Here is a 20,409-nt window from a genome sequence, read left to right as displayed (position 1 = left end):
GCGTTGATTTGATGGAGGTGGACTGAGGATGAGCCGTCCATGGGGATGATGGGTGTGGCACTCACAGAACACAGATGCCAATTCTGCCATCCTCTTTTTTTAAATTAAATTTTTTTATTATCTTTATTTATTTATTGGATAGAGGCAGCCAGAAATCGAGAGGGAAGGGGAGGATAAGGGAGACACCTGCAGCCCTGCTTCACCACTCGTGAAGCTTTCCCCCTGCAGGTGGGGACCAGGGGCTCAAACCTGGGTCCTTGTGTAACATGTGCGCTCAAACAGGTGTGACACCACCTGGGCCCTTTGCCATCCTCTTTATAGCCTAAAGTTTTATCTACATTTTGGTCTCCTCTCTGGAATAGGCTTCTAAGGCAGGTGAAGAGCTACCTATAGCCTGCTCCTAGGACACTATGGCAGCGTCCTCACACAGAGAACCCCTCACTCTCCTTGTCCTCCAGACTAACAGTCCTTAAGAGTAAGGGGTCTGCTTAAGAGATACAAGTGCAAATCCTGGGTTACAGTGGGATCTCCAAATATTCCACTAACCTCTTCAGCAGACCACAATGAGAGGAGATTGCAGTTATAATCTATTTCAGTTCAGGAAACTGAGGCACCCTTATAGTAGAGATTAAGCAAAGAATCTCAGAGGCCAAGACAGAGAAGCCCGTGGGTTCATGGAGGTACCTTCCCACAGCTCTTCAGTGCAAACCATATGAACCCACCCAGGGCTCACAATGAAATGTCACAGACGTGCTAAATAGTATTCTTTATTAAGGCTTGTATCTCCTAGAGAGGTTATCTCATGTTGTCCAGACTCCACATAGGCAGAACAGTTCAGAGAAAGTGACACAGTCTGACATACAACTTCCACTCTGACTTGGGTCTTCTGGAGTAAGTGGTCTCAGGACAAATCTGCTCTGTAAACTGCAATCCTCTGGGGGTGGGGCTGGGGAATGCACGTGCAGGGTCAGCGGGCTGCAGCCACAGGCATGAGCACCATTTTCATGCTTCAATTCAAACTCTGGGTGGTGATAAGCTCAGCGGCCCCTCATTCCACAATCAGAAGTTCAGTTACTACAGGTTTTTCTTTCTTTTCTTTTTTCTTTTTTACCCCATTCAACAGGAAAGAAAAATTGGACACACATGGTGAAATTTACAATCAGCGGCACCCTCAGCACCATCTATACTATCAGACCAATGGTTAAAACCCAGCATTATTGGTAGAAAAAATAAAGTGGCATTAGGATTCTCAGAGAAGAGGGGTTTAAAAAGGTCTGCAGCCAACCCAAAGGACCTGACCCTGGTCTGCAGTACCACCACGCCTGGCATCATAAAGCCTTCACCCAACCATTAAAGTCCACCAAGGAGGAAGGCAGCCTTAGTAAGAACAGATGGTTACAAACAAAGCATTCACCAAATCTGTGAAACTAACATGTATCTGCCTAGTTAAAAAAAAAAAAAATCAAATGGGCAAATTTGCAGCTTAGACAGATAACTGGTTTGGCAAACCAGTCAAACCAGGTGATTACTAACTTACTGATGTCAGCATTTTGGAGTATTTTAATAGAATGCATGAAATGACCAAAAGGAGGGAAAAGAAAAACTGGGTTCTTATAACTTTATAAGTGGTACTTATAAAGTAGTAGAGGGGCAAAAAGAAAAGGTCTCATGTAAACACGTTAGATGGCTGTGAGTACATTAATAAGAACATAATTTCTGCCAAAACAAAGAACCATCTTTGGGATATATTAAGTTTTTTGTTTTGCTTTCTTTGCTTTCAGGGGTACTTTCATTTCACATTAGGTCAGTCTGATTGAAGCTGATAAAAACATCATTTATTAGTGGGTTCTATAATACTATAATACATAAAAAAATACAGAGGCACAAAGACCTGCCCAACACAACCAAAACCTTGAGATGCAGCAGGCAGGACTGCCTAGGAGATCTGGGCCTGTATCAGGGACAGCACCAAGCATACAAATGTTCTTGACCATGTTTGCGAGTCAAACACTGCAACACAGAAGAAACTGGTTTGTTCTTACTGCTTGTTCCGATTCTGCCGTTCCTGTAATCAGAAAAGGGAAACAGATTTAACACATTTCATGAATATAGCACAGACAAGTTCCTTCAAAAGTGATGTCCCAGGTTGTCTCCAGCCATCCCACATCACACAAACTGGGCCTCTGACAAAACCACACACACACCACTAGTTGTAGGAGTACTGTCCTGGTCTGTTTGACAGCCGTGACCGATACTGGAGTCCTCCTGCCTGCCTGCCTGGCTGACTTCACATCATCAGGGTCAAAGTCATGGTCTCTCTAGAGAGAAGGAAATGTAGAGCTCTGATAGGCTGCGTACTAATATCTGCCTGTCCTTAACAACACCCTGTAGGATTATCAGACATTTAAAATAGGAGCAAAATAGATCCCTCTCTTGTGCTAAATGGGCAAGCATGTCTTCAGGCTCACAAAATATACCAATCCCCACCCTTCTATCCAGCCCCCACAAGTACTTCATCCTAGAAAAGTACCAGTAAATAGAGACTAACAAGCATATACAGGCATGACTTCCCCTAATTAAAGTTTCTTCCTGATCCTTAACTCTGAAATTGGAAAAAGAAGGAAAAAAAAAAAAACTGTATTTTATATTCTCTCAAAACTTATCACATCCTCCTGAAGAAGAGATGCCAAACTTCTAGCAAAGCACAAGCAGCTCACTGGAGGATACTCCTCAGCATGCTTCCCCCATCTCTGCAACACCTACAAGTTTACCATGTGCTTCTGCAGACACCACCACTCAGAGCTGTGAATTTGTTAACTACTCTCTACTTGAATAGGATAACTCAGTTATTACAGCACAGAAACCTGAGGCTCCACAGGACCCAAGTTCAGTCCCTGGCCCTGTCACATACCAGAACTAAGTGGTGCTTTTCAAACTGACATACTCCAACTTTTGTCAGTGGAAGCACCCCAGGTTACTGTTTATGGACTAAAAATATGACCTCACAAGACTTAGTCTGACCATGAGTTTCCTGGGGAGTCTTTCTGGTAGGACAGCTGATGGGCAGTGTTACTTCCCTGCACACACAGACCTTTAAATATGGTCATCTAGTGCTCGCTTCAGCAGCACATATACTAAAATTGGAATGACACAGAGAAGATTAGCATGGCCCCTGCGCAAGGATGACATGTAAATATGGTCACCTAAAAATAGGAAGCAACCTCTAAATGCCAAGCAGATGTCCATCCCATATCTGAGCCTTCCTAAAACTGCCTGTGGACTGCAGCAAGTTGGAGAGAAAGCTCTAAGAGAGGGCTGCTCCCTCATTCTGCACGCCTCATACTCCACAGAGCACATAGAGCTACTTCCTGGTAGCACTAGAAAACCAGATTTTCAGGGCCAGGTGGTGGCTCACCTACCTAGTTGAGCGCACATGCACAAAGACCCAGGTTGGAGGCCCCAGTCCCCACCTGTAGGGGGAAAGCTTTTTGAGTGGTGAAGCAGGGCAGCAGGTGTCTCTCTGTTTCTCTCCCCTAATTAAAGTTTCTTCCTGATCCTTAACTCTGAAATTGGAAGAAAAAAAGAAAGAAGAAAACTGTATTTTATATTCTCTCAAAACTTATCACATCCTCCTGAAGAAGAGATGCCAAACTTATAGCAAGGCACAAGCAGCTAGAAGTTTGGCATCTAACCCTGATTTCTGGCTATCTCTATCTAATAAGTAAATTTTAAAAAAGAAAGAAACCCAGAATTGTGAAAAAAAAAAAAGAGAGAGAAACCCAGAGTTGTAACCCTAAGCACAAGTTACCATGAAACAGGGTGCCCTGGCAGTCCCTGGGAACTGGCTAAGAATGACTGATACTCCCTGACAAAGATAGCAACTACAGAGCTCTGAATCGCATCAGTCCACTAACTAGTCACGGTCTGTCTACCTATCCTTCACTAACAAACATGACTCACTGTGATACAGGCGTACCAATCTGGCAGACATACAGTGAAAGTATTCCTAGAGAAGTGGCAGGAGAAGCCCATGTGACAGGAAACCTGGGTGCATTATAGAAGGATTTAAAATCTTTCATACTCTAAGAAACAGCTCTAAGCCATGAGCAGCATCAGGCCCACCCAATCAGAGACCCCCACTTCCCAAGTCACAACTGGCCATGGCAGCTCCCTGGATCCAGTTTCCACATAGGCTTTAGGACAATAGAATCTTAATGCAAATCAGGCAACAGACAGAACATACCCCTGAGCTCCTAACAATCTTGTTATCTAGGGAACCCTAGGGAATGACCCAGGTTTCACAAGGTTGAAGGCAAAACATGCACATACACACACACACACACACACACACACACACACACACACACACACACACACAGCCAGTTTCATGTAAACTAAGGACCTCCAGCTTCATTAGCAATTCCCTCTGCCCTATCCCTACAGACCCAGCAGTAATTTGTTTTGTACCTCCTACACACAAAAAGCTAAAACAAAATTTCAGTAACCAAAAGTAAATGGCTTGTGTCCCTTTTTCACAGGAGAGGAGGTTAATATTTTCAAAGTTTTGTGACTCATGAACTGTGAAAAGTATGTCATGCTTTTAGATTAATTAGGGGGCTGGGTGATGGATGGTGCACACATTACAATGCACAGGACCCAGGTTCAAGCCCCTGGTCCCCACCTGCAGGGGGAAAGCTTCACAAATGGTGAAGCAGGGCTACAAGTCTCTCTTTCTCTAGCTATCCCTCCACTCTCAATTTTTGTCTCTATTCAATAATAAATGTTAAAATATGTTTAATTATCAATGAAGAGTGGAGGAAAGAACCAGGACATAACTCTAGTGTATACAAAGCTGGTGACCCATGTATCTAAGTCCGGTGCTCTACCCACTATGCCATTACCAAGCCACAATTATGGGACTTGTAAGTGGTATCTTCTATCAGTAGCTAAACACTCCACTGACATATCTTTCTTCTAAAAATACTTTACAGGTAGTACCTTTTTTTTTTTTTTAAATACTGAGGACAGAAGATTGAAAGCCCATCTTCTATCAACTGACATTTATAAAGAAAAGATATCTTGGGGTCCAGGAGGTGGCACAGTGAATAATGCACTGGATTCTCAACCATGAAGTACTGAGTTCAATCCCTGGCAACACATGTACCAGAGTGATGTCTGGTTCTTTCTCTCTCTCCTATCTTTCTCCTGAACAAATAAATTCTTTAAAAGAGAAAGAAAGACATCTTAACACCAAAAAGGGAGACAATCTCTGGATGAAGTGTCTCAGAGTCTTCACCTCCAAGTGGAACGCATGGTTTACTACCTACTGGCCCACTGTTCCAACTGCTGCCTAAGAAGCCCAGACTTACCTTGCGCACCACCTCCTCCTCCTCCTGGCGTTTCTCATAGTGAGAGAAGTCATCAAAGATGGAGGTCGTGTGCTTATAGGAAGCAATGATTTTCAGTACTTGCTTAGCTTTTTCCAAGGGTACTTCCTGGGTGTCACGTGAGTTTGTGACTGGCTTATTGTCATTGTTCTCCAGTCTGATGTGCCGGAGCTGGTTGTTGGGCACGTCCTTGACAAAAATCCACTTAACGTCAAACTTGCCCTTCCATTTGTCCTGAGACCAGACTCCAGCACTTGTGCCGTAGTCCACTGGTGATTTCATCTCAGCCACCCCACAAAAATGCCCGCTCCCATTGACACTGAAGAGGAGGTAGACAGGCCCTTTGCTGCTGGTGGCACGGAAGGCACTGTCCAGCCGCTTATTGCCATGCTCTGTGCTGCACCAGATGGAGTATTTGATGGAGCGGTGAATATCATCCTCTGAGTAGCTCTTTATGATGAACACACGTCCGTTTTTTAGATTCCAATCAAACTCTTTAGGATTATAACTATGGGCAGCTTTCAGTTTTTCAAGGACAGGGTGGGACTCTACACTTGGGGCAGCATTAGGGTGGGTATTTCCAGGAGTGTTACTGTCACCAGCAGTCCCTCCACTCTGTCCAAACACTGCATTTCTGTTTCGAGGGGCGACCCAGCGTGTTTGTGGTGGCTGCTGAGGACTCTGATACTGTGGCTGGGCCATCGGGGGAGGCTGAGATGGAAGAGGTTGAACAGTCGGTGGGGGTTGGGGAATAGACTGGGGGGATGGCACCTGCTGGGGTGCCGGGACCTTGGGCACAGGCCCCTTGTTGTCCCAGGTGCCAATGTCCATGTTATGTTTTATGGGTGGAGGTGGCAGAGCACCTCCAATGACAGGTCCACCCTTTGCTTTCATTTTCGGCTGTGGCTTTGCAGGCTTGCTGGCAATAGCTGCCCATGAAGTGGGCTTAGAAACTGGTAGGTTTACATTCACCCCACCACTGCCAGAAAGCACACCAGTCATTGCCACACTGCTGACAACTGAGCCCACTGTCTTGACTGTGGAGGTGGTGACGTCACCAATCTTCAGGCCCACCATACCTTGCTCTAGGCTGTTCATACCAGGGGCCTTGTTAAGGCTGTCACTATGAAAGCCCGTCTGGCCGTCAACAATTGTGCCACCCAGGGAGCTCGGTGGGTAGGTGTAGCTACTCCCGTAGGCTGAGCCCTGAGCCTGCTGCCCCTGAGACCCACTTGTTCCCCAGGCTGAGAAGGCAGGGTTTTCAGGGAAGAAATTAAACCTGTGTTGATAGATGTTGTTCCCCAAGCCCCCAGGTTGCCCAAACACAGCATCATGCATAAAATGATGGTCTCCATTACTAAGCTGTCCATAGGTGGTGAGGTATGGGATAGGAGGGTCCCCTCCAGTTGACCATGGTGCCTCACTGAGGGAGTAGGGAAATCCAATGGATGGTGGGTAATAGCTGGACAGATAGGGATCAGCCATGGAGGGATAACTGTTGCTCTGCAGAAACAAATGTGACAAGTTAAGAGGGTTCACAACACAGACACCCTGAAAATGACAACCCTCCTCATAGAAGAGCAGGCTGGGAGGCCGGGTGGTGGCGCACCTGGTTAAGCGCATGTATTATAATGCACAAGGACCCAGGTTCGAGCCCCCAGTCCCCACCTGCAGGGGGAAAGCTTTATGAGTGGTGAAGCAGGGCTGCAGGTGTCTCTCTGTCTCTCTCCCTATCACCCCCTTCCCTCTTGATTTCTGGCTGTCTCTATCCAATAAATAAATATAATTTAAAAAATTTTAAAAGAAGAGCAGGCTGATAAGGAGATGGCTGGACCATTGTTTCCAACAGGAAGCTCAGTGAGAACCAAGCAGAGCTAAGTTACTAACAAATACAATCCAGGCATCATCTCAAAATACAAAAAAATATTTGCAATGATTTGAACTCAAAGTCAGTGCACAACTCACATTACCTTAGAACTAGATATATAGTACCCCATTCCATGTCTACCTTAAAGAAGCAATGGTATAAAGTAAGCAGAGCAAGGACTAAACATACATCCCAGAGCTTCAATGCTCATAAATACAACGATAAGATGGGCAACACAAGAAGACAGTTTTCTTTTTATTTATTTATTTATTTATTTATTTAATTTTTGTTGTATTTTTATTTAGTTTCTTTTGTTGCCCTTATTATTTCGTTGTTGTAGTTATTATTTTTGTTGTTACTGATGTCGTTGTTCTTGGATAGGACAGAGAGAAATGGAGAGAGGAGGGGAAGAATGAGAGGGGGAGAGAAAGACAGACACCTGCAGACCTGCTTCACCGCCTGTGAAGTGACTCCCCTGCAGGTGGGGAGCCGGGGTCTCGAACCGGGATCCTTATGCCGGTCCTTGCGCTTTGCGCCACGTGCGCTTAACCCGCTGCGCTACCGCCCGACTCCCAAGAAGACAGTTTTCAAGGCATTGAGTTTTTCTTTCTTTTTTAAAAACATTTATTTCCCCTTTTGTTGCCCTTGTTTTTTATTGCTATAGTAATTATTATTGTTGTTGTTATTGATGTTGTCGTTCTTAGGACAGAGAGAAATGGAGACAGGAGGGGAAAACAGAGATGGGGAGAGAAAGATAGACACCTGCAGACCTGCTTCACCACCTGTGAAGCGACTCCCCTGCAGGTGGGAAGCCGGGGGCTCGAACCAGGATCCTTACGCCGGTCCTTGCGCTTCGTGCCACATATGCTTAATCCCGACTCCTCAGCATTGAGTTTTTCTAACAAGTCAGGGTGCTCCGACTACATGGTGATATGCCCGTCAAACTGGTCACACTCACCCATGCCTGGGTTTGTACACCCACTCCTGGTAACCTTCCAGGGGTCACCTCTGAGATCCCTTCCTGACAGCTGCCACCAGTTGAGTGCAGAGGGTCTAGTCCCATCCAGTCCCACCATCGCCTTACAGAGCACTGGGTTCTGTGGGACCTGGCATAGATATCCAGGCTGGCTCTGATTCCTTTTCACCAAGAGTAAGGTCCTGCTGTGCTCTCTGAACTAGAGAGACCCTCAAAATAGGTCCCTTCCTCAGAGCACACCTGTGTGACAGTAAAAATGTCATCGGTTGTAAGCAGCTGTAACTTGAGGCAGTAAAGGTAGGAACACAAGTGCCATAAACTCTCATCCTATTCCAAGAAGTTACCCAGGGTATGGACATGAACTCACAGATGTTTAATCATGTTGCTAAGGGAACAGAAAAGCAGGAAGTAGAGGCAGAAGTCCACAGAAGCTTAAAAAATAACTGCTAAGGAAAATTGTGGAGGGTGGGGGTAGACTCTCCATGTGTGATGCTCTTTGGGGCCTCCAAGAGACCCATGATGATGGGTCTGCCCTGTACTCATCCCAGCCCAACACCAGTTGATGCCATTGACCACAGTGACCTGGCCACAGTTCTCCAACTTCCTGCCTCCCTGTTCCAGCCTGGAGTTCTTGGGGTTTCAGCAATCAGATTTCTTTACTGTATTCTATCCCACTTAATAGTAGACAATTCCAATTCCATCTTTTAAAAAATACAACTGTTTCCATATAGCAAAATACTCACACAGAGTCTTACAGAGTAAACAAAAGATAACAGAAGGAAGCCACCAGTTTTCTGTGAGCATGGGAGAGCTTAGGCTGCTCCACTGAAAGCATTGCAGCAGTCTGGCTCCTCTACTGTAACCTCTGCTTGCATGTGCCCCCATTCATCCTGGGCTCTCAGTGCAGTATGTAAAGGGGTGAGGCCTCTCTTTTCTCATCTCAGTACCAGTGGACACTCTGACATGACAGCACAACAGATCTTCTCACACACTTCAGAAAGGTAAAGACTGGTTGTGTGGTAGCCTAACCACCTGGCTGAGAAGCTAATCTGAGCACCCACCGGCTGTGGTCATGACACAAACTGTCTCCACAGGCTGGGGGAGATACCTCACTTCTGACATATACTGACGCCTATACTACAGCAGAATAGGACTGAGAACAGATAAACTGAGTTGTCAGAAAAGTCATGACATGGGCCTAGAACTCAAATCCCTCTCTCCACTGTTACCGGTCATTTCTATCAGGAACAACAAAATAGACCCCTTTGTGGGCCCCCATAGGACCTTGCCCTCAACTTGGATCAACAATGGTAGAGAATGTTCCATTCTCCGAAGGGAGGATGGGCAACATAGTATACTCTATGCTACACCTGAGGAAGATGAGTCGATACTGGGGCGGCATGGAATGTTCCTACTCATGACCACAGAATGTGAGCTCAGATCTAGAGGGATGTAGAGGTCACACAGGCTTCTATGCTAATTATCACATCAAATCGATGGGGTTTACAGTCAACAATATTTATACCCCTTTCCCATATTAGGGAGCTGCTCTCTTCCCTGATCCAGCTTTCTGGTCCTTTTCCCAGCCATGACATCATCTCTCCAGACAATAATTAGGATCCACCTGCATATCAGATTTTAGGATCAGGCAAAAAAAACAAAACAAACAAACAAAAAACACTAGTACAGCTACAGGCCCTTTGAAATATAACTAAAATATGCCTACTAGCTATCTACAAAATGGAGGGCCCCCCCCCCCCCAACACTTCATCAGCACTATTCTAGCCTTTAGGTCCATGATTCTTCAACAATTTGTTTGACTTTGTATGTTAACTCTCTTTTCAGCCACCAGGTTCCAGACGCTAGCAGGATTCAACCAGACTTCCCTGTCAGACAACCCCAGCAATGTGCCTTGGAGCTCCGCTTCCCCACAGCCCTGCCCTACTAGGGAAAGAGAGAGACAGGCTGGGAGTATGGATCGACCTGTCAATGCCCATGTTCAGCGGGGAAGCAATTACAGAAGCCAGACCTTCAACCTTCTACATCCCACAATGACCTTGGGTCCATACTCCTAGAGGGCTAAAGAATCGGAAAGCTATCAGTGGAGGGGATGGTATACGGAAGTCTGGTGGTGGGAATTGTGCGAAGCTGTACCCCTCTTATTCTATGGTTTTGTCAATGTTTCTTTTTTATAAATAAAATTTTTTTTAAAAAAGTCATGACATATCTTTCTTTCTATGCTAAAATGCATCATGACTTTTCTGACAACTCAATAGTATTCAGGACCAGACAGAACTCAAAAGAACAGCACAATATGCCGTGCCATGCACCCAGCCCAGGTTCAAGTCTGGTACCATGGGGAAACGTTTCTGGTGCCAGGGCATCCATCTCTCCTTTAGTTTATCTGAATGAAAAGGGGGCGACAGGGGAGACAGCATAATAGTTACACAAAAAGACTATCACACCTGAGGCACCTAAGTCCCAGGTTTAATCCTCTACACCACCATACACCAAAGCTGAGCAGTGGCGCAGTGGGTTAAGTGCAAATGGTGTGAAGTGCAAGGACCTGTGTAAGGATCCCAGTTCAAGTCCCCGGCTCCCCACCTGCAGGGGAGTCGCTTCACAGGTGGTGAAGCAGGTCTGCAGGTGTCTATCTTTCTCTCCCCCTCTGTCTTCCCCTCCTCTCTCCATTTCTCTCTGTCCTATCCAACAATGACAGCAATATCAACAATAATAACAACAACGATAAACAACAAGGGCAACAAAAGGGGAAAAAATAATAAATAAAGCCAAATAAGCATTCATCACAATAACATTCAACATTCTCACAAGCTGGGAAATGACACAGTGGTTAAATCACTGAATTCTCAAGTATGAGGTCCCAAGTTCAAACCCTGACATTGCATATGCCAGAGTAATGTTCTGATTCCTCCCCACCCCCCAATAAATAAGTATATCTTTTAAAAAATCCACATCTTCCAAATTGTATGCAAAGTACAACTACAAAGTGAGCAAACCCAGCACCCACACACTGACACTACCATGTAGACAGTTCCAGTGAGTTTGCAGCTGCTTTCAGCCACAACCTCCAGGAAACAAATGATACAACCTAGCCAGTTTGACCAAACCCTTGTTCTGCAGCTACATGAGTTGCAGGAAAACTCTACAGGGTCTAAATAAACCCCTGCATTCTTGCTCCTCTATGACCTTAACATAGAGACTGACTTCTCCCTGAAAAACACCATCACCAGTGGAACACACAACAGCAAGCATGTACATCGAAGGCCACAAGAGCAGGTGCCCAGGGGAACAGTTCTGGGGGGACTTCAACCCCTCTTTCTGTCTACACAGATGGCCCATAAGCTAGAGATTATATGGCTACAAAGATTTCTTGAACACTTAAATTATACAGCAAAAATAACACACCCTCACTTTCAGTTCCTAGATTAAGCTTGGTTCCTGCAGGGCTCTCGCACCCGTTGCAGTTTCAATATGCAGACAACCCCAACCTACCCTTTGCTGTCCTTTGGCTCCTTCCACACAGAACTGGGCCTCCAACCAGTCCTGCCTAGTGCCTCTTAAAGCTTTTGACTCATCAGGTCAAAAGACTAGGGCAAGCTATGCACAATGACCTCTGGTGCTATAAGCCAATTGTTCTCTGCCCCCACACTTACTAGGCACTTCATTTCCTATTCCACCTGCCTCATTCCCTTCAAAACTCTGAAACAAAGGAGCAAATTAACATACAAAGCTGTCAAAGAACAAGTGAATTTGAACAAAATCTGGGACCTTACTCCCTGTACAAGATTCAAAATCCTCCCTATGAGACCTAGTTCCTATATATGAGGTTGAATGTTCTGGTCTCAACTTACAGCAAAAGTCAAACTATACTTCCTTCAAAGGTGAACTGGACTCCCAAGACTCATGACAATGCAGAGCTTGAGCTGCAGATGCCAGGCCTTTGTCCAAGGCACTGTTAGCATAATCCCTACTAGTAAGCACTCTCTGGCCAAGATACACTATAACCAACAATTTTTAGCGTGGGTTAGCAACATCAACAGTATCCATTCAGTGCACTGCAACATTTAGCTGTGACCAAGAGAGTTCATTTAGCAGGGATGTGCAAACAGTGAGGTCAACTCAGACCTACCTCTTACAAGTATCCTGAACAGACAGGAAAAGGAGCAGCACAGAAGAGCTCTTTTAAGAGTGGATGAAACAACTGCCCTGACTTCTACAGCCCTTTACAGGATACCTCCTTGTGACAAGTATGTCACATGGGATCAAGAGTCTCATGATACTGGGAAACCAGGGAAGAAAACACAGCAGAAACAACACCTGCAAACTTTCTTTTGTGTTTAATAGTCATTTATGGGGGAGGGGGGAGATTCCTTTATACATTTATTTTAATAAGAGAGAGAGAACACTAACAATCACTTTGGCATATACAGGACCCCACATGTGCAATTCCTGAGCTCTACCACTAACTTACTTTCCCTAAGACCCAAGATCTTTCTGAGGCAGAACCTTCCACCTCAAGAGCAACTGTTCTCTCATAGCAAATTACATGTTTAACTACTTTCACAAGACACACTTTTAATTTGAAAGACACATATTTCAAAGTCATCCTAAGAATTAATGGTCTAATTGGTCACCATAAACTACATCCAAATAAAAAGATAAAAACACTGCAAAACTGAGAGTTAAGTCCACTTTCTTGATCGTGGTTATGGTTTTGTGGTGAGTTTAATATACACATATATAAGGGTGTCACGGCAACCATACATAATCTAAGAACCAAGAAATTGAACCGTCAAAGAGCTTCTCTATGTGTAACAAGCAAAAGAACCAAAGGATCCTGCTGAATGCCTACATACAAGCAGCAGCCACCCAGTATGAAAGTCAGCCCACCCACCACAATCTTTAAGAGCCACATGACAGAACCAGGAAGAGGAGGCTGAGAGTCCCTGTGCAGCACACTTCCTGCTCTTCACCATGCAAGCATTTTGTGGAAGATCTGTTCTCAATCATGAACATGAATTTACTGTTAGTAATGGGTTGACTCATCATCTTGCTGGAAAAAAAGCACCTTAACTTTCAGGACCAAGTTTTAAGGCATCAACCAACTTGGATCTTTGCATCTTATGGTCTCAAAGCTGAACAGAACCATGAATACTCCACTGATGCCAGGAATTACCCATTTATAAGTCAATCTTCCTGAGTTACATAAAAATGTCTTTTAGAAGCTATACTTCAAAAATAATCGAACTCCCCCACTTGATTAAAATGTAACACCTAATACTGTTACAGCAGTCACAAAAGGAAAACACAGGAACACAATGACTTCCTGCCATTGCCTCTGGTCAAGAGCCCACCACTAAAGTCAGGTCAACTCAATCCAGCAGAACCTTGTTCTGTTCCAAAGGGCAGATCAAAGCTATCAATTTACCAAATGCAATGGGAAGGAAGATGGAGATGAGTTCTAAGACACATCAGAGAAAGGTAGGTTAGCAAGAACAGCAGAATCATTCCTTGCCAGCAGAAATGAGGCAAAGCCTGGTATTCTAAAACAAGCATGCAACACGGTGAACATTAAAGTGATGTTATGCTTAAATCTAAAGTTCAACTAGCCCAATGATTTTAACAGCCATTTGCCCTCCCAAGGGACTGTTTTGGCTGTTGCACTATTTGGGGGGGTGGGGGGAGACATCCTATAATGCAAAAAACCATCCCCAATACAAGAATGTTGCAGAGTAAATTGATCATCCTACCACAATTTGAGAACCTTCAAATACCTAAGGAAAGGGGCAATCAATACCAACTTCCCACACCCAGATTCTGTCTGGAGCTTTGTGTAAATAGCTGACATCAATCTGTCCAACATTCTTAGAACAGTGACACTATTTGACAGAATGGTAAACTGAGGCACAAAGAGGACAAGTAACTGAGGAAGCATGATATAGAACTAGGGTTATGATTCAAACACAAGGAGGTAGTGCAGCAGGCTAAGCTCACGTGGCGCAAAGCGCAAGGACCGGCTTAAGAATCCCGGTTCGGGTTCGACCCAGCTGCAGGGGGGTCACTTCACAGGCAGTGAAGCAGGTCTGCAGGTGTCTATCTTTCTCTCCCCCTGTCTTCCCCTCCCCTCTCGATTTCTCTCTGTCCTATCCAACAACAACATCAATAACAACAATAACCACAACAAGGGTAAAACAACAAGGGAAAAAATAGCCTCCAGGAGCAGTGGAATTGTGCTGTGGTGTGGACACCGAGCCCCAGCAATAACCCTGGAGGCAAAAACGAAAAAGAAAAAAAGGTTCAAACACAAGGGGGTTGGGTGGTAGCACAGGGGGTTAAGCATATATGGCGCAAAGCTCAAGGGCCAGCGTAAGGATCCCAGTTCTAGCCTCTGGCTCCCCACCTGCAGGGGAGTTAACTTCACAGGCGGTGAAGCAGGTCTGCAGGTGTCTTTCTTTCCCCCTCTGTCTTCCCCTCCTCTCTCCATTTCTCTCTGTCCTGTCCAACAACGGCATCAATAACAATAATAATTACAACAGTAAAAAAAAAAAGGGGGGGCAACAAAAGGGGGGAAAAAGCAAATTTAAAAATAAAGGATTCAAATACAAGTTCACATTATGTCTGCAGAGTCTCTTAACTGCTTTCCTCAACCACAATTCCAAGCATCCAAAGCTAAAAATAACTCACCAGAAATCTTTAGAATGTTACACATACCCGCACTCCATCAAATGCAGTGCATCCATCACTCCCCACTAGTGGGAGGCCAACTAGAATTCTGCTGCAACAGGGTGGTACTCACTCCAAAGAAAACCCTCTTCCTGGCACTCAGTTCCAAGTCTAAGACAAAGCTAGTCTTCAAAGAAAGTCATCAACATTCTTATCATTTCTAGTACATTACAGTTAATTCTTTGTTTAGAATAGTAAAGTTAAAAATATGGCAGTGAATGTGCATTACAACACTAATGTAAAAATAAGTATATGCTTAAACAAATAAACTCACCTGATTTGACTGTCCAGAAAGGTAGTGCTCAAAGTCATTGTCATGAACTGTATCCTTCTGATGCAAAGAACCATTTTGTACTAGAACAATAAGTTATAAAATGTTATCTTTGAATTTTAAGGAACTGCTTTTTTTTTTCCAATCAATTTTTCCCCCTCTCATATTAAATAGTGATTTATATGACTACAAATTAATACAAGTGTACATAAACACCATTCCCACCACCAAAAGACTGTGCCCCATCCCACCAACCCCCAAAGCCAAACATCCACCCTCACCCTCAAACCCAGGGTTTTTACTTTGTTGCCCTACTTCAAATTCAGTCAAATCCTGCTTTGAGTTTCCCTTTCTGTTCTTCTTTCTCAACTTCTGTTTATGAGTGGGATCATCCCATACTCATCTTTATCTTTCTGACTTAGCTCACTTAACATAATTCCTTCTAGCTCCATGCAAGATGGGTCAAAGAAGGAACTGCTTTTAAGCACAGAAAATAAGGGTAGTTAGGTTTATGTCTATCATCTTCTAGTAGAAATTTACTTTTAAAGTAGACACAACAGGGGCAAAGGAGATAACATAATGGTTATACAAGACAGACCCTGAAATTCCAGGTTCAATTCCCTGCATCACCATAAGCCAGAGCTGAGAAGTACTCTGGTTAAAATAAACAAATATAAAGTAGATGTAATTGGCAGAGCAACAGACTTGTGAGCATGAGGCCCTGAACTCAATGCCTGGTGTGACATGTGCAAGAGTGTCCCTGTTCCCTATCTCTATCTTCTCCTCGTCATAAATAAACAAATCTTTAACAAAAAGTAACAACAAAATAGATAATCACTATAGAATTGATATTTGCAGAAGTGATTAAAATGGCAATGCAAGACTTCTAATATAGATTGTAATTCTGACCAAGATTTAAATGCAACTTGGCAGATATAAACAAAATGTGGAAGGAACTTGTAACCAAGTATTAGTTAAGATGATGCAGCCCAGGTCTATGCTTGTCAAACAGCAGATAGAGTTTCTGAAAACCCATATGCGAAGGTTACAAGTAAAGTTTCAGTACAATGTAACTGCAACAGAGATGTAAGTGATGTTTCTGAATTAGTTATCTGGCTCTGCTCATTTTCCACTATTGTAATGCAATCAGAAAGGGAAAGTTAAATAAAGTGTTGGGCCTTCTCCTATCTTAAAACATTAACCGGGAGTCGGGCTGTAGCGCAGCGGATTAAGCGCAGGTGGCGCAAAGCACAAGGACCGGCATAAGGATCCCGGCTCCCCACCTGCAGGGGAGTCCCTTCACAGGCGGTGAAGCAGGTCTGCAGGTGTCTATCTTTCTCTCCCCCTCTCTGTCTTCCCCTCCTCTCTCCGTTTCTCTCTGTCCTATCCAACAACGACGACAACAACAATAATAACTACAACAATAAAACAGGGCAACAAAAGGGAATAAATAAATAAAATAAAAAAACATTAACCATATTTGGTTACATCCGAGTAACATACACACTGGTTAAAAACACTCCTTTGGGGCCGGGTGGTGGTGCACCTGGTTGAGGGCATGTATTACAATGCGCAAGGACCCGGGTAGGTGCCCCCAGTCCCCACATGCAGGGGGGAAACTTTATGAGTGGTGAAGCAGGGCTGCAGGTGTCTCTCTGTCTCTCTCCCTCTCTATCACCCCCTCCCTCTTGATTTCTGGCTGTCTCTATCCAATAAAGATAATAAAAATAATTTAAAAAAAAAAAAACACTCCTTTATGGGTCCTTCAATGAGTTGGAAGGGGGATCTACTCCAAGCCATAAGATCACAAAAAAATTACAGGGAATTTAGAAATCAAGAAGGAGATAGCTTATATGGCCCCGCTCCCCTAGAACACCCGAGGAGGCTGCACATAAACAAAAACATGAGAGAGAGAGACAGAGGCGCCAGAGTAGTACTCTGGCATATGTGGTACAAGGAATCAAATTCAGGATCTCAAGTTTACAAGTCCGGAACTCTACCAATGCACAACCCCCAACACCAACCACCCAATTTAAAAAAACAAAACCCAAACCTTTATTTATCTACTTTAACGAAAGACACAGCCAGGGGGAGGAAAAGAGACCAGAGCACCGCTCAGCTCTGGCTTATGGTGATGCTGGGGGCTGTCTCCCCAGCCTGACGCCTTATTTTCAAATTTGCTTTATTTCTGAGAGGGAGGAGGAGGAGACAGAGGAGACGCCACCGCATCACTCCATCCACAGTGCTCCCTCGCCGTGCTGGGCTCGAACACGGGGCCTCACACACAGTAAGGTGTGCGCCCTACCTGGAAGGGCTATCCCCGGATCCCTGCAACCAGAAGCGTGCTTTCGCCAAGCTGGAGGCTAGAAGGTTTCCTGTTCTGTGCACAGCTTTCTAGCCCTTTCCGAGCCCCACATGATCCCCGCTTCTCAGCCATCCTTTCCGCTCGTCCCCTCCAAGGCCAGCACTGACCGTCCCACTCGGCTCACCTTTACTCTCCTGTCCTTTTGTTCTCTGCATCGCGCAGGGCAGCACAGGCCGGGACGAGGAGAAGGGGGCGGGGGGAGACACAGTTAATCACCAGAAAGTCCCAGGAGGGCGGCAAGCCGCTGGCCCGGCAGGGCCACCCGGCCCGCGGTCCCCCAGGAGCCTGGACTCCAGTTCAGGTCCCAAGCCCGCTAACCGGGACCCCACGGGCTCCGCCCCAACCCCGTGGATGCGGAACCCCGTGAAGACACCCCAGCCTCCGACTCAGTTACTCCGGGCCCGGGTCTCTAACCCCGCGACCCCGGGTTGTAATCTCGCGACCTCTGCCCCTTAATGCCCTCACCCTGGCCCCCTGACCCGACAGACCCGGTACCTGGGGGTCCACGCTGGTGGCCGACATGCTTCATGAACAGCCCGGCGCGGTGCGGGGCCGGGGCGCCCGCCCGCTCCGGCCTCCCGCGAGGCTGCCGGTCGCCGCGCTCTGGCGGCTCAGGGCCCGCCTCCTCCCCCTCCCGCGCCGGATAACCAGGTGTCGGCGGAGAATGCTGGGCGCGCGGACCGCTTACGGGACTGCGCGGAGATTTAAGAGGGAGGCGAACGCTCTGACGAGACGCCTGCCCCAATGGCGGCGGCGGCTACGGCGGGACTAGGCTGCGCGACGTCAGCGCGCGTGAGGCAAGCCGGGAGTACCGCCGCCGCCACGCGCCGCGCTTGCGCGCCGCCGCTCGATGGAACACATCTCACTCCCTGGTCCCGATCTCGCGGCGGGGGCGGGGGCGGGGGCGGGGGCGGGGGCGGGGCCGAGGCCAGCCGGGAAGTCACATGGATGGGGGCGCGGTTCTGTGCCCAGCGGGAAGTGCGGAAGGGTGAGTCCACAAAGGGCGCCTGCAGCTTTGTGCCTGCAAACACGCAGGTGTAGATCCGACGACCCCCTTGACCACCCAGATCTGAGTAATCGGGTGAGGGACAGGCTACCCAGTGCCACTCAGAGGCTAGAGACCAGGCTGCCCTGACGCCCCCAATGCATCACCTGCATACCATAGTGGGCACCCCTATGCAGTCTGCTGGTCCCAGGTCTCCTAGACAGTGAACTCTGAAGGTTACCTACGCTCCCCACCCCGACACTTTGTTGTGACCTTGCCTAATGCAGCTGTTCCCCCAGAGTCCTGAGCACTGGCCTCTCTTTGCTTCTTTGCCAGCACTCTTGTGTCTACAAGGAGGTCCCCAGTTTATAACCAATCTGCACACGATTTTCTTTTATTTTTTCTTTCTTTTCTTTTCTTTTTCTTTTTTTTTTTTTGTCACCAGAGTTTTCACTACTCTTGGAAGATTCTTGTTTTTGTAGATAGAGAGTGGTGAGAGAGACAAAGAGGGAAACAAAGAGAAAAGAAGCGACATCACAGTACCGTCCCACCCCTGTGAGACTTCTCCTTTACATGGTGCTTCCATGTGATGGACTAGGGCTTAAGTCCAGGTCTTTTTAAAAAAATATTTTTATTTATTTATGATTGGATAGAAACAGAGAAATTGAGAGGGGGAGGGGGAGATAGAAAGAGAAACAGTGACACCTGCAGCCCTGTTTCACCACTTGTGAAGCTTTTCCCCCTGCAGGTGGGGACCAGAGTCTTAAACCTGAGTCCTTGCACACTAATGTTAGCACTTAAATAGGTGTACCACCACCTGGTCCCTAAACCCAGGTCTCTTTACACATGGTAAATTGTGCACTCTACCAGATGATCCTACTCCCATGTCTCTCTGTGTGTTAGACTCCAGATTTCACCACAGGGAGGAAAAGAGAATTCAGCCCTGTGTGTACCCAATCTAGGACCTACAAGGGGTCTTCTGTTCCCTGTTGAAGGAAGGACATCATTTTTTGGCTCCTGTTTCCTAATGGAAGCTTACTTCTTATTCCCCCCTTTCTGGGGTTCCCTCACCTAGACACCCCTCCAGTCTCTGGAGCTCCCTGTGCCCATGCCCCTCCATGACTTTCCTCTGGATCTTGCTTCCTTCCCAACAGGTGTAATGACACTGGTAGGTGTAACATCCTTACTTTAGCTGAGGTCCTGGTCCTGTCCTTGTCCCACTGATGAACAGCACTGAGATTCTGGCTCAAGATAAAGTATCAGCAGACGGGTAACAAGGAAGCACTTCTCAAGCAGGCCTACAATGATAGCAGTAGGCAGGTCATTTGCCAAGCAGTGCAGGTGACAGCTTCTGAGATCACATTGAGGTCCTAAGATGGGTTGGAGCTGGTTGTTATGGAAGAGACAGACAGTAGCTCCTAGGACTGTCAGAGGAGGTGTAAGTGACTGGGACAGATCACCACAGGGAAGGCTTATGTGGCTCCAAGTTGCTCACCATCTCTTCATTGGGTCTTCCTGGGCCCACCCGGCCTAGAGTGGGAAAGGCAGGTAGGATGCCAGGCCTAAAAGGGCATCTGGTGAAAGGTAGATAGCATAATGGCTATGCAGAGAGACTCTCTTGTGCCTGAGGCTCCAAAGTCCCAGGTTGAATCCTCACATCACCATAAACCAGAGCTGAGCAGTGCTCTGGCAAAAAAAAAAAAAACCCTGATGCCTCAAGGATAAATCTGAGTCTATAAGGAAGTTGATATTTTAGGCTTTGCCCAGATAGTGATACATGCATGGGGTGGGGAACTAGAAATGAAGAACATGTG

General features: G+C 46.1%; 1 protein-coding gene and 1 non-coding gene across 4 annotated transcripts; one reads left to right on the top strand and one right to left on the bottom strand.

The window, feature by feature from the left end:
* Positions 1-751: 751 nt before the first annotated feature.
* On the bottom strand, positions 752-18,414 carry YTHDF1 (YTH N6-methyladenosine RNA binding protein F1). 3 transcript variants are annotated; one of them, XM_016186946.2, is made up of 6 exons: positions 18,299-18,389; positions 17,735-17,759; positions 15,249-15,328; positions 8,213-8,470; positions 5,370-6,890; positions 752-2,065 (listed from the first exon to the last, which is right to left on the bottom strand). In XM_016186946.2, the coding sequence occupies exons 4-6, from the start codon at positions 8,315-8,317 to the stop codon at positions 2,039-2,041; spliced, it is 1,653 nt and encodes a 550-aa protein (XP_016042432.1). In that variant the 5' UTR covers positions 8,318-8,470; positions 15,249-15,328; positions 17,735-17,759; positions 18,299-18,389; the 3' UTR covers positions 752-2,038. The 3 variants fall into 3 exon arrangements, with proteins under 3 accessions (XP_016042432.1, XP_007520378.1, XP_060032562.1); XM_007520316.3 differs by lacking the exon at positions 8,213-8,470 and having other exon boundaries at positions 18,106-18,414; XM_060176579.1 differs by lacking the exon at positions 8,213-8,470 and having other exon boundaries at positions 18,299-18,387.
* On the top strand, positions 3,111-3,212 carry LOC132542739 (U6 spliceosomal RNA). Its single transcript, XR_009553713.1, has one exon. It is a non-coding gene; the product is annotated as a U6 spliceosomal RNA (small nuclear RNA).
* Positions 18,415-20,409: the final 1,995 nt, after the last annotated feature.

The sequence above is a fragment of the Erinaceus europaeus genome, chromosome 1, assembly GCF_950295315.1.
Source record: "Erinaceus europaeus chromosome 1, mEriEur2.1, whole genome shotgun sequence".
Lineage (NCBI taxonomy): Eukaryota > Metazoa > Chordata > Mammalia > Eulipotyphla > Erinaceidae > Erinaceus > Erinaceus europaeus.
This window is presented reverse-complemented; position numbering and strand designations above follow the sequence as displayed.

Bases quoted from the DNA above. Each gene is read 5' to 3' on its own strand.
- YTHDF1 (XM_007520316.3), bottom strand. From the start codon at position 18,132: ATGTCGGCCACCAGCGTGGACCCCCAG. The intron at 17,760-18,105 runs GTACCGGGTCTG...TGCGCGATGCAG, and splicing joins CCACCAGCGTGGACCCCCAG to AGAACAAAAGGACAGGAGAG. The intron at 15,329-17,734 runs GTGAGCCGAGTG...TTATTGTTCTAG, and splicing joins AAAAGGACAGGAGAGTAAAG to TACAAAATGGTTCTTTGCAT.